The sequence below is a fragment of the Blennius ocellaris genome (genome assembly GCF_963422515.1).
Source record: "Blennius ocellaris genome assembly, chromosome: 1".
Lineage (NCBI taxonomy): Eukaryota > Metazoa > Chordata > Actinopteri > Blenniiformes > Blenniidae > Blennius > Blennius ocellaris.
In genome coordinates, this window is record NC_137650.1 from 8,182,558 (window position 1) to 8,196,781 (window position 14,224).

The 14,224-nt window shown below is 43.0% G+C and overlaps 1 protein-coding gene across 2 annotated transcripts in view; it reads right to left on the reverse strand.

The window, feature by feature from the left end:
• Nucleotides 1–14,224, reverse strand: part of cd276 (CD276 molecule) — an 82,688-nt gene that overhangs the window by 23,929 nt on the left and 44,535 nt on the right. For both annotated transcript variants that reach the window (XR_013936674.1, XM_080498950.1), the window contains exons 5-6: nt 6,892–7,029; nt 1,425–1,466 (exon numbers count right to left, since the gene is read on the reverse strand). Coding sequence is in view for 1 of the 2 variants with exons in the window: in XM_080498950.1 (XP_080355076.1) it covers nt 1,425–1,466; nt 6,892–7,029 (180 nt within the window). In the remaining variant the exon portion in view is untranslated. The remainder of the gene's footprint in view (nt 1–1,424; nt 1,467–6,891; nt 7,030–14,224) is intronic.

Sequence of the window (14,224 nt, forward strand, 5' to 3'; positions counted from 1 at the left end):
GCATTTACACAACATTTTGAAAACATTCCAAAACATTTGGAGTCATGCCACTCCGAAGGCCGCCAATATTGATATTGTCCATCAAGTTGTGCTTGAGCAGAATAATAATTTGACCGTGGCGTGCATGATCATCTTTAAAAGTTGTGTTTTACCCTGCTTACGTGGCAATCGAGGTGGAGTCAGAGTGTTTTCGAAAACTTCCACCTTAGAAGCAGTTTCCAAACAGTTGTTTTCAGTGGCTCCGAGCACCATTGTAGTTCAACATACTCCCAAAATTCAACAGAAGTTTTCTGTTTTCACTTAATGCCTGTCATTATATGTCAGCAAGTTTTAGTTTACTGACTTAGTGCCGGCTCACAACAACCATCTGATGTCTGTAAAACTCTGGTTTCGATCATTCCTTGTCTTTTTTTTTTTATATATTTTTTAAATCCTAACACTGATTAGTTTCTTTACCAAGCGCAAGTTCTAAAAACATTGGCAACTGTCCAATGGTTGACGTTTCTGTAAGAGTTGAAACTCATTAGAAGATAAGCAGCTTTGAGAAAAACGTGAAGGAAACACGTTTTCTACACGAGCCACACACATACATACATCATCAAAAGTGATTGTACAAACAACACATATATTTCTACCGTGACTTATTGGAGGAAAAAAGTTCCACTCTCTTGTTAAACGCAGCAAGATTGTTGGCATTTGAAGAACTTATCATTAAATTCACAGACAAGATAGGCTTTACTTTTATCGCTATAGCTTTGGGGGCATGTATAATGTAAAACAGCTTGTTGGCAGCCCTAATTTAGTGCATCCATCTTCTCTCTCTCTCTGTGCTTCGAATGCTCGCACGCACGCACGCACGCACACGCACACGCACACGCACACGGACACGCACACGCACACGCACACACACACGCGCTGTGCCACTACGCTTCTGTGTTGAATGGATCCGGCGCTCCTGGCTGGTCTCACACGTGCTCGTGCTTCAATGTTCACAAACAGTAAACAAACTTCACAATGGTTCTGTTGTGTGGCTACCACTCCGCCACCTGCGTTTCTTTTGAAACTGTCTCGATTTTTGAAACCTTTGTCGAATCTGACCACTTAAAATCTATGCAGTGCATAGAGAGATCTATATGTCAGCAATGCCTCCACGTCTTTAGCGACTCTCCAAGATGATGCACTTGTGAAGAATTGATCTCCCTGCATACAGGTGTGTTTTGGTAACCCTGCACATTGGAAACAGGACAACTTGTTTTTTTTATTATCACAGTATTTTCAGCCATGCATGATTATAGGGTTTAAAACATATTTAAATCTTTGAATATCATTTCAGGATGAGAAAGTTTATAAAAGGGGGACTTGAAAGCGCAGCTGTCCTCTGACCACATGACAGGCTTGAGCCTTGACCAGGTGGATCGACTGACCTGTCTTTGACTCCTCTTCTTCCAGCTCCTTGGCCTCTTCAGCTGTGGAGAGACAGAGGAGCCATTATCAGTGGGAGTCGCAGCACAAAAGGGAGCCGCACAATGTAGTCACTTCATCGCAAGCCTATGGTGAGCTGATCCCTCGCAGCTCAAAGGACAAGCCGTGACGAGAGCGCTATATGACGATGAAGCTCTTCACAATGGTACAAACAGACACACACATACACACATATACGCAGAGAGTCATATCCACCCCTTAACCTCTCATCCAGCCCTTTCACAAAGACAGTAATCACATTAGGCTTTAGCTGCGGGCGCTCTGAAAACCCACTGTCAACAGAGTTCGGGAGGCAACTCAGTGACGGCTGTCACACTTACATACACACAAAGCATGCATGTGCGCGCACACCGCCGTGGGCTAAAAATAGCCCGGGACTGAGAATTCGAGCGGTGGAAATTTATTCCGTGACACCGTTCTCATCACAATCGGGCTCGAGATCCACCATTTAGCATCCGATACATGAGATTAAACTGATAATTGACGAAAATTAAATGTCAAGGCAACACAATTCATATGTTTATATTCCCGCACGTTTGCCCGATTTGCTTTGACTTTGACAGCAGAGACTGTAATCCTCAGGGGAAATTAAGCAAAAATCCTTATTATTACAGCAGCAGAACGTGCTGAGCTTCCCGATTCAAGCTGTCTGTGTCGGCATATAAATCTGCACTCGCCACACTTCCTAGTCTCTTTCCTCTGCGTTATAATATACGGGGAAATGGTATCTGACTGTATTATGTCCTTTGTATGTCTGCACATGACTGTGACACATTATAATTAGCTGGGCCCAGGATATGGCTTTGTTCCCTCAGCTTCACATTAAGAGGGGGTTTAGTGTCTCCGCAGGCTAATATCAACAGCCCACGACGCTGGCAACTTTGAACTGTCAAGAACACAGATGACCTGTTAACAATGTGGGCACTTCAGAGAGGGGAATTCTTCAAAAGCACATTCAAAAAGAGCAACACACACACACCGCTGCTTCACATCCTCCGAATGGCAGAGTAAAATTAGCACAGGTGTGTGCGGCCGCTCACATTCACCATTTCATTCAATGCCTCCAAATTGACCAGCCAGCCCGAGCGCTGAGGCAGCGGAGGAAATACCTCCGGGGACGGGGCTTTGATAGGAGAGCAAGGCTCATTTGAGGCACCTCAGAGTCAGGGTGAAGGCGAGGACATCCACAGTGAAGGGAGTGAGAACTGCCTCCCTCGTAGGTTGAGAGTAGCAATTTTATGCCCCTCTCAACGGCTGGATTTCAAATGTGTGAGGGGGAAAGAAAACGGTGGCTATGGACAAGACGCATAAAGGACATTACTGTTCTCCATCATCCCGGATCGTTTCTCTGTGCTGCTGGATGCTTTCTAACGCTGCCGTGACACCGGGAGTGATTCAAATATCAGTGAAAGAAAACAGCCGCGCTTAGTAAACCAAAAGCACCATAAATCCACTGATTAGGGGCCTAATTCATTCATTCCTTCACCCTAGAAACAGCAGAAGCTTCTTCTTTGTCACGCATCAATCTGTGCTGCGCTCCATCTGGTTTAAGTTGCTTATTGTTCTTTTCAAATTCAATTGAAAAACAGAATACTTGGTGGAAAACCCCCACTTAAAAAGAATATATAAAATGTTCTTTCTTTTTTAACCTTGTTACAATGCTGCAATTTAAAATATATGACAAACATCTGATGTTGAAAATAATCTTGACTATTTTGGGGTAATGTATTCCTGATTTTCACGACTTTTAATAGGGGCAGCGTAATATATTGTAAATGTGTCATCATCACAATATCAACATGCAAAATCTACAAAGAGCAAAAGGCACCATGCACTGTGGATTCATGCTCCATAAATCAAAGTGATACAATGTTAAAAATGGAAGAATAGTGCCATCAGTGGTGATTAATTCACAAATATTGCGAGATCAACCAAATGAAAAGATTGCTATCGAATTGAGAGCCCTAAATATGTTGTACCTGGTGGCCACAGAGCAGAAGCCACAGGAACCGAAATCAAGGGGAGCAGTGACTAAAAACAACAAAATATAGAAAATGATTCTGAAATGCTGCTGGTGGGAAGTATAGGTGCAACATGTAATGGAAAAAAAAGGCCGAATTGCAGCTGGTGTCCTTAAGGAGAAAGAGAGCGAGCACTGTTATTTGGAATAACAAATCTGACAGCCTACCAACATCAACAATATCTACTTCAAGATTTCTATAGCAAGAGATTTCAATCTCGATGAGGACTGGCCAGTCTAATACAGTCTCTCTATTGTTTTTCAACCAGATGCTTTAAGCCACTGTTTAAATTTTATATTATTACCCTCTTATGACTAGAACGTCTGGATTTACTCATATTTTATGGTCGTAGGATTGTCAAAAAGTGCACAAGTGATACTTCTGCTCCTTCTTTTCAAAGATGAAACTTCTAATATCTGGCAGCTATTCCATATTACTGTGTGTTTTTGTTGGAAGTGATAAGCTCATGTTACTGGGGGAGACACATGCCAAGTCCTGTCAGGGGTGATAAGCATGAAATATCAGACTATACATAGTTTTCTTATGCTAAGTAGTACATTTGGCTATGAAATTTCCTGCAATCTTCACATTCCATCATTCCTTTAATGAGTCCATACATCCAGGACCGAAGGCAGCAACATGACAGAACTCACATCAGCATTACAGAAGACACAATGAACTATTCCTTATGTATATAATTTAATTACCATAAACCCAATAATGCACTGCTGCTACAAAGAGCTCTGCGGTATCTTCCTGACAAAATGTATTTTGTTTTTCTTGGCTTCGTGGTTTGCATGTCCATTGTGGCATTTTCCTCCACAACTTACACCGACGTTAATGAATACCTCTCCTCAGGTTTGTTCTTTGGTTCTTGTGCGTCAAATATTCTGACAGGTTCAAGACTGAAAATCATTGAAAATGTTACCAATTAGTGAGACATGGACGGCACCATCTTGTTTTTGTAGAATCACAGAGTCAGTCCTGTGCAAGTTTTGTGCGCTATACATGATCGAAGCAGAAACTACCTGTCCACAATGTTCCAGCTCAGCCCGAAGCTTTTTAGATGTCCTGTTCGGTCCTGTTTTATTGAAGTCATTGAAGTTGTTTTTACGTTTGCGTAGACAACGGTGGAAATTTCAGTTTTTCCCTCAGACATTGAAATTATTCATATCGTAGAATTATTACACATAAACGAAAATATTTTAAGCATTTATTCTTTATCATTTCATCTTATGAATGATGACATTTTACAATGCAGTACTTCCATATGTTATGGTACCTTTTATTGCTTAAAACTTTTCTACTTTTCCAACCTGATCTGTAATTGTCAATAATTCTAAAAGTGAATGAATGCTTGAGTGTAGAAACAACTGATTACACCACATCTTTGTAGCTGCACCTGTACTTGTCGTTTAAATTGTGGACATTTTTAGAGATAATAAAATCATTTTAAATAGTTTTTTTAATTACAGCTTTGATTGCTTTTACCATAGAAGATCTTGTGAATCTGGTACTTGAGTCATATCTGTGCGTCACTGGTGCTTAAAGCGGATCAATGATAGCCATTGGCCCGGGGTAAACCTGTGGGTTAACCCCTGTGAAACACGTACACTGCTGTGGTTAAAACCCCACAGGGGAGACACTGCTTCCCTTGTGATTTTCATGTTACACACAGGGGAAATACATTCCGTGTCACTCACATATGAAGCCCAGAGTCGGTTTGATTAAATCACATGCTTATGTGAATGTAAAATGAGCTTTGGAGAGACGGAGAATTGGCTCTGGGTCGGTTGTGGGAAACATCCATAAGATTCAAAGCGAGCGTTATTATACAAAGAAGGCCAGCGAGAGAGATGAAAGGAAAAAATATGATATTAGGCAGAACAGAGCTATAGTGGTGCTGAGATACATGGCTGTCCCTGGAATTGAGCGTTCGCTTCCCACCGCAATACCACAAGCTGCTCTACTCTGTTATGATACACATTCTGGTGCTCCACATACATTATGACAGGGATGAAAAATGACTTACTCACTCCCCCTGCTTTTACTGACCCTTCCCCTCTTGCTGCTGAGACACAGTGGAGTGAGAGTCAACTTCAATCTGGCTATACTTGGGAACACCATTAAAAGATAAGACAACCACAATTAGGTTGCACTTCCCTGCTTCCCGCCCTCTGAACAGCTCTGGATGTGTGCATAGCCATCCTATTTTAAGACCCTCCACATCTGTATTCATATGGCACGACTCTATCGGCAGTGTAAAAATCGGCATGATATGTGAATAAGTCAGCGTTTCCACATCTCGTCGCGTTTGTGCTCAGAAAGCTCCAAAAAAAAAAAAAAAAGTCCAGAAGCATTGCTGGCAGGGGTGGGGGGAAAAAATAGGATTTAACATTTCAATAAGGCGGACAGTGAGATGACCACATAATCAATCCCGCCTTCGATGTAATGGCCACAGGCGAAACGAGCAGCTCCTCGTCCAGCCCACTGAAGAAAAGGCCCTCACGACCCTGGGAGCTCTTTGCCCGTGGGAGGAACGGCATTATATTCTCCCTTTCCATTTGATTTGATTCCATATGTTCCACGGAGCTATTTACTTTTTCCTCTGAGTTTGTGTCACTTCCATATTTATTTTTAAACCTCTGGGCCCTGGTGCAGACACTGGCTGACCTTTATTTAAATGTCTCCTCCACTCTGAGCGGATCTCATTACAGAGCTGGTGGCTTTGCACTATCTATCTTATTTCAGAACTTTTTCTCTTTGCACTTGCGGCGATCCTCAGCTATTCCGCAACGCTAATTACTGGACCCGAGTAATGATGTTCCTCCCTGCCCAAGATATGTGTCGCACCAACGCGAGATCCTGCCTATTCGCATTAAGCAGAACTCCCTCCGGATTCTCAAAGTTCCTTGAGCAGTTAACATCTCATCATTGCTCTTCTTCTCTATCTCTCTCGCTCTCATTGTGCCTCCCACGTGATCTTGGCAATACGTCGCAGTTATGCATATCATCAACTGGTCCACTATGTGAGGGGTTCAAGGAATCGCCCTGCATTTTAATGAAAGCCCCAGGACAGGCTGAAGGAAAGCATCAAGTTAACATCTATTATTCAGCAAGTCCCCTAAACTGTGTGTGCAGCAAGCCATAACAGTCCCAGAAAAAAAAAAAAGGAAATCATTGCATTAGTTTTTCGTGTACTTTTGGCGCAACTTGTCATATCTATAAGATCAATCTTCAGAACGGAGAGAGGACATCCCTAAAACATGCCTTCATCTACTCTTGAGGATGTTTTCACAGGATTTCGAAAGTCATCACCAGTGAATTGTGAGAATATACGCTGGTGCTGAATGTGTAAAGTCACCTCTGTCCCCTCCATTCCCCTTACCTTCCCTCCTGGCCTCCTCACAGCTCTCCTTGATCTTCCGGCGGCAGACAGCAGCCAGGGCAACAAGCAGCACCAGCAGACACACGGCCAGGCCAACAGTTACCCACAGAGCCACTGGGGGGAACGCGATGTTCTGACCTGAAGCAGAAAGGGCAGGGAGAAAAAGACAGAGGGTGGGGGGGGGAGAAAGAGAGAGAGAGAACCTCATTATTCACTCTCGCAGAGCTAAAATAAGAGTGCAAGTGTCACCGCTGTATCCATCACCATTATTCTGCCATTTGACAGTTTTGCTGTTCGGGCTACTTGTCATAAAAACTGCAAATTATCTCAACGGCAGAACTGCTAAAGCACAACATGATGACACCGATGATGATTATTGCCGTTGTCGTCAGCGCCGTCACATCCAGGCCGTGTCACGTTCCCACTTTCAGAAACGGTGTGACTGTCACAGAAATTAGAAATGAATGTGAACCTTGATGTGAACCGAGCAAGCGCCTCTCTTCTAGTGTCCAATTAAGACACTTGAGTCTTTCAATTGAGTCCAGATGGCAGAAGGCTTACCCGTCGCACAAGACTGTGTTGTCGTTTCACTCAAAACAGCATTGGCACGGGTTTCAGAGGATGTTGGCACTCGCTACCCCACCCCCTGCCTTCTGCTACACATTGCTCAGATGTGGCAAGTTGTGACGCTTTAGCTTGAACATCCCATCATTTTTAAATATCTTCAACACCATTATTAATTTGAATGGCTAATTTGACTTTGTGAGATATAAAAGTATATCAGCTACGTTCACAAAATGCAGGTCTTGTCCTATTAAACACAAAAAGGATGACTTTTTATTTTTTTTTAAACAATAGCAGAACAACATGAAAACATTCACAGCCGGTGTCCTATTTCATTCATTTATCTAGATTGCATCAACTTTTACCCTTAGAATATGTGTCGGTTTCTCAATCGTACCAATAAAAAGAAAGATTTAACTCTACTTGTTTACAAATATTCATTACAGCCCGGTGTGGTTAACACAACACTGAGGCTCCGCTACACCAAAATCACTTTGGAGACAATTAGCCCTCAACGCCAGTGACAGCATCCTGGCAAACTGGTTGGGAGAAATAAATACCGGTCAGCAGGACCACAAGAAAAAAAAAAAAAAGGAATCAGACATGGTCAAATTTCCCAGGGGTATTCAAACTGAACAGAGGGAGAGGGAAGGAAAACAGCAGAGGCACTAAATAGCTGTGAGCCTGGCTGCAGCACAAACAGGCCTCCTTTAGAGAGTGCCTGCTCTGGGCAGTTAAAAAAAAAAAAACCCTGAAACCCTGAAAAAAAAACAAGACTGAAAAATGACTGGCATCAGAGAGATGCTATGATGGAGCATCTGTAAGGACTTGGCATCGGCTATGAAGACAGGCAGACAGGCTATTATACCGTCCAGCCAAGATGGAGGGCAAAAAGAGGTATCTCCCATTTTCAGATGCAAATCCAGCCCATCTGATGCTGTGAAACATGTGCATGGTATTGGGAATGCTCAATTTCAGGGATGCCAAGTGCAAGTGTCTTTTCTCGGTTTGAACCACAGTCATTTCTCCATTTAGTGTCCACACAGTCAAAATAACACCTGCACCTGCATGTAGCTGAAGGGATATATGTCCTTAAATTTAAGTCTTCAAACGGCGATCCATTGCTATCTTGAGGCAACACACAGCAATCACCCTATTGACCAGAAAAATCTCCCTTTTGCAAGAGGTTTATCTATGTTTTGTGAATACTATCATAGGTCAGTACTATATCCATGTACATATGGGCGTGGCCTGGGCAGAAGTGGCCAAATGGTTTGGAATCACGTTTTGTTGCTGGTTTGAATTTCACTGGTGACAGGTCACTATTGCGCGTCCCTGAGCGGCACCCTGAACCTCCTGCTCAGTGAACTCCTCAGGTGTAGTCAAGAAGTGCATCTGGAACAAAACTTGTGCCAAAATAAAACGTGCATTACTTTTAGAAACCCCCCCAAAGGAGCAAGGGAAAGACTGCATGTGCACTGAGGTAGGGTTACTGCTCACAATCATCCAGGTATGCAAGCGTTGAAATAAAAGACTTAAAAATGTAGTTACAGTAAGATCTAGGTCTTTAAGTTGGAAGTAATGGATGTGTTCAGGTTAATTCCACAACAGCGGAAACTCTATCATTTACTTATACATAATCCTGAACACAGAAAAGAGGATTAGTCAGGATCTAACAGCAGGTGGTGATGTCGACTTTGCTTTTACCACAGACAAACTGTCACATACTTTTTTTTCCCACTTGGCCCACGACTGTCCCCAGTCCGAGCTCTGCAAATGCTCTGAGTCCATGTGCAAGTCGACCAGTTTCCTCCTCCAAAAAAACAATTCTTTTTTACGACCTGGCAGCAGCACTGATGTGAAAACAACAAGAGGAAACTCTGACTGGATTACTGGACATCACATTCAAAATGTTCAGAATGGCTTTAGACATACCCCGGAGTCTTTAAATTAGAACCCTACTTTTGCCATAATGGCTATATTTGGCGACATTATTGAATATCACCGACATTAAAATCACTACATTTTTTAATGTTAATAATGTTGCTACAAGTGAAACAAATGTAAATGCACATTGTGATTTATGTAATTACTTTAATGTCATTGAAAGGTCCGTATAATCTTTTTTAAGTGTAATTATATATTTCAGGATAGTTTCTCAATGCACAAGGCGCTACAGCAAAGAAAGGTAAACAACCAAATGTCACAAGAGAGAATTACTAAAATCTGGAAAGTCAATCTTGTCATTTTGATGTAGCTGTACAAGCCTCCACGAGCTAGCCATGACTGATGGTGCTGTGGCTCAGTGTCCAGCGAGCCTTTCACTCTGCCGTATTTAAAGGCCGCTTCAAAGGAACAGCCACAACATGCATGAACATGGAGGATCAGACACGTCAAGACGGTCAAAAAAGTAACATGTGTGAGGGTTATTGTGATGAGTAAGGAAGTCGCAGGGCTCTTTGTTGCCAGGGTCTTTCCCCTTCGCTTTTTACTCTCATACCTCCCCACCACACGCACAAGGCTCTCTCTCCCTCAAGGCGGACTGATAAAGACAAATGCCATACTCGGCTATCATTGCAACGCCGGGGCCCGAGGGGCTGCAGGATCATATTTTTCTTTTTCTCTTGTTTGATGATGTGATTTTGTTTTCTTCAGAAATAGATTTGTCTCTAATGGCTCTGTTTACCTATCCTCTCTTTCCCCTTTTCCCTATTCCCTCTGTGCCAGGGTGAGGATGGAGTGCTCTGGGCTGCACTGTCACATTACCTCCAGTCTGCAGACTCAAGCACCAAACTTCACTTTGTGAATGTGTAGCTCTCGCCAATGTACGCGTTAGATGACTCAGTTAATTTAATTTTAAATGAGCTGTCCAAAGTGTGTGGATTGCCAGCATTAAGACAATTTGATATGTTGAGTGCAAGAGAGAGAGAGAGAGAGAGAGAGAGAGAGAGAGAGACAGAGAGAGAGAGAGAGAGAGAGAGAGAGACAGAGAGACAGAGAGACAGAGAGACAGAGAGAGAAATCAAGGGTGACTGTGAGTATCTATGATGAGAACGTACAAAGCAAGATCATCAGTAAACAGAGTGCAACCCCCCCACCCACATACAACCACATGAACATCCGATATTAAGATGAAATTCAGGACATTTGACTTTGCACAGCCTTTATGTGTGTTATTTATTGGAGTATATGTGTTTGATATAAAACCCTATACACTGGCCCCCACTGCTTTTACTTGACAGCTCCAGTCCACAATGATTATCTTCACTTACATAAATAAATCCTCCTCACATGAAATGTCCAAACAATTTTGCAGACATCAGATAGGATAATCAAAGGCAGCTTGTGCAACCTAAAATTATTTCTGAATTTTGCACGAGAGCCTATTCCCCGTGCCATGTGATCAAAAACCAACAGCTTCTGGCAATCCTGTGATTCATTTCTAATGTGTCCCTTTCAGGTGCTCCAGTCCCAGGAAGTGCCGCAATCCACAGCTGTCTGAACATATAGAGGTCACATCTGCCTCATACATACTGATAAATGCAGCATGCAGTCATAATTACAGGAACACCTGCACAATATAATGCAAATGCCGTATAATAGTCTGCTTATAATGCTCCAATTTTACTGCAACTGTCTGCGAGACACTATGTCAACACTAGAGCGGTTTTAGAGGCTATTAAAGAATGTTGTATTATATACTATACATATATTCTGTTCATTTCTTGTAGTCATTTTGTTGAGCACCATCAAATAAAAAAAAAATCATGCATAGGGCAAAAAAAAATGTTTACTAAGATGCCATAAATGCACCTTCATTCAATGTTTTTAATATTACATCAGAAATGCCTGGAGCATATCTTGGACTATTACTTTTTATACAAGGTGGCACCTCACAGTAGGTGTTTTGTGTACCACAGGAGGCCACAGAAGACTGCAAAGGTAAAAATAGATATTTAATGGGGGCAGGCAAAAGAATGATAAAACACTACCTCCATATGGAGCCTGTAACACAGGGCGCATTGCCAGTGAGAAATGAGGCTCCCTTAGTCTCTGGAAGACACTATAGGGGACCCGCAAGGGGCCAGCTTAGGTATTGTTTGGGCTTCAGTGAATGTGAGAGCCAAGATTTGCAGGCATTTTTACAAGCCTGAGTGTTTTCTCTCCAGCACCTCTGGTGGAATAAAGTGCTCCTAAGACTCCCTTGCCTGTCATCTTGGTTCTGCAAACGTGTAGACGGCGAAGATCAAAGCTGCTTTCTCCCCAACTGTCACCCCAGTTTTACCTGCTTCGAAGAAACCTCGCTTCTTAAGCTGTGACCAAAGGAGAATAATGTCCCTTGACAGAAGGATGGCTTCAGGCTAAAAAGAGCCTCAAGGCTCATTGTAGACAAGCTGCAAGGATGAGGTGGAGGAGAGGAAAAGTCAATTAGGTTTTCCTTTTATTGTCAGGATGAACAACTTGTCCTTTTCCACCCCGGTTGAAGAAACAGAGAAAGAACGAGAGGGGACCTGCAGTAGGACAGTGTTGATCACAGAAGGGAGGTGGACTAGGGGCTAGCCCAGGGGTTGAGGAAAGGCGGGGAGCAGCTCAGCTGGAGGGGCTATATAGCCCTGGAGGCCTCAGTGGAACAGCCAAGCCTAGGATGGGGGGGAAAAGTAGCATTTCTCTCCAGCAACGAGTCACACGGCAGATACGGAGACGTCCGTTCAGACAATACAGTAAGGCAGGGAAGACACTGGAAAGTGGAGGAGGCATAAAAACCCAGTGAGACAAAACAGGAGCTCACGCCTAAATCACATTCACTCAACACTGGCGAGGTGACTGATGCATACCTCAGCAAGTGCAAACAGACTCTGTGATTTAAACTTCTTTATGCCGCGTCTGTGTCACACAGCCCCATCTCACAGGAAAGAAATTGGCAGAAACAATAACAACAGTGCTAATGGAAAGAAGATGGCCTCTGCGTCAGAGGACACGGATTAGCTGGAATGAAAAACATGAGCATGAATATTAGGATTACATTCAACGAATGACTTTGAATTTGTTTCGGCTTCAGTTTCAATTATGGACCTTTATTATCAACCTCAAAGGTGTCCATCAAAAGCACTGATCCCCTCATTCAGCGCCGGTATGAAAAGCATGTGACTGCACAGGAACAGCAGCTGTTCTCCCAATGCTTTCGAGAAATTTTCTTTTGTCTCGTCAGCATTTCCGCTCTGAGCCTTCCCACATATTTTTTTTTTTTTTTTAGCATTTCAATAAATACCATTTCAGAGAGGCGCTACCTGGCCGTCTTATTGGCATGCAGAGAGGCGACGCGCTCGTCCCTTGGACGACCTCGTGCCCATTTACTTACACAATTTGTCCGACATTATTGCCCTTCCCTTGACGCCATGGGCTTGTGGCAAACACAAGTGTATGATGTGCAGACGTGCACATTAAAACCGAGTAATGGCTCTGCATTTATAGGAAGAAAGTTTCTAACAGCCCTCCTTTTTTTTTTTTTTTTTTTTTTACCCCAGCAGGAGAACTATAAAAGCCATCTGGTAGTGGTAGGGGATGTGGAGGAGGATAAGTGGGAGAGTAAAGGTGGATGAGTTAGTGAGTCAATGAAGGTTGTTGGGATGAGGTAAAGGGGGTGAGTGACCGCGCAACCCGAGGAGGTGAAAAAACAAGTGGATGAAGTGGGGTTTTGGTGCTCCGGCGCTGAGCTGGTGACTGCATGAAAGCTGGACAGGGCTGGAATCACAATGAGGCTTTGTGGCGTTCGACTGCTCTCAACTCATAAGCTGTCTCTCAGACGTGTCAGGCTGTTACTGACCTTTCTCCAGAGGAAGGTTGGCTCACAGACCGGAGGTAGTCTGCTTATGGCGCAGCACTGACTGATACACAGTGATGAGTTGGTGTGGTGAGGTAACCGGCCTCATAGAACAAGACAGACTTTAATCTTATCGATCTCGAGGTGAATATTCCCAACGCCCAACGGTCACATTGCACTAAGAAGGTTACAAAGAGATAAACAGACAGAGTGCGCTTGAGTTTCAATTCGCAGGTCAGTGCCAGATATGGATCCGGGGGATTGTGACTTGTGCATACAAAGCACAAACAATGCCGCTGTGTGAAGTTAAGTAACAGACTTGAAGAAAACAAATGAATAATGTAAACGATGAACGTTTAGCGATGACGAAGTCAGATGTTGTAAATGAAAGAGCAAGGCGACTGGTTTTAAATCCCTGCAGACACGTCTGCACCGGCACAAGTATTACTCGACGGACGTCAAGCAACTCCAGTGCAAGAATGTGGAGTAAATGAGAAACAGTGTTTTCATTAGGCTTATCCACCAATGAGACAATGAAAACTGTTGCTCAAATATCAGAAGGCCTATGGCATTTAACCAAATATATTTGTTGTGTGTGTGAAATAATAAAAGAGGAAAAGTCTACAGTACATCTGGGAATAACTGTTGAAAACTAAAATTAAAAAAGACTCAACAGTCAAATCTCTGTTTGTGAATTATGCCAGTTACTTATTGATAAAAAAAACAAACGGGCATAAACATTTTCTGAAAATGTGTGGGCATTTGGACTGATAGGGGTTAACGTGCTGTGACACGATGTGCAGCAGGAATGAATTAAGTAAAGACACTTACAGGTTGGCAGTTGTGGTTCCTTGGTCCAAAGTCTCTGTTTTTATTTGTTTGGGGTTTTGTTGTTGTTGTTGTTTTTGTTTTTTTTCACGACTGAAATATTGACTGACCACAAGAGCA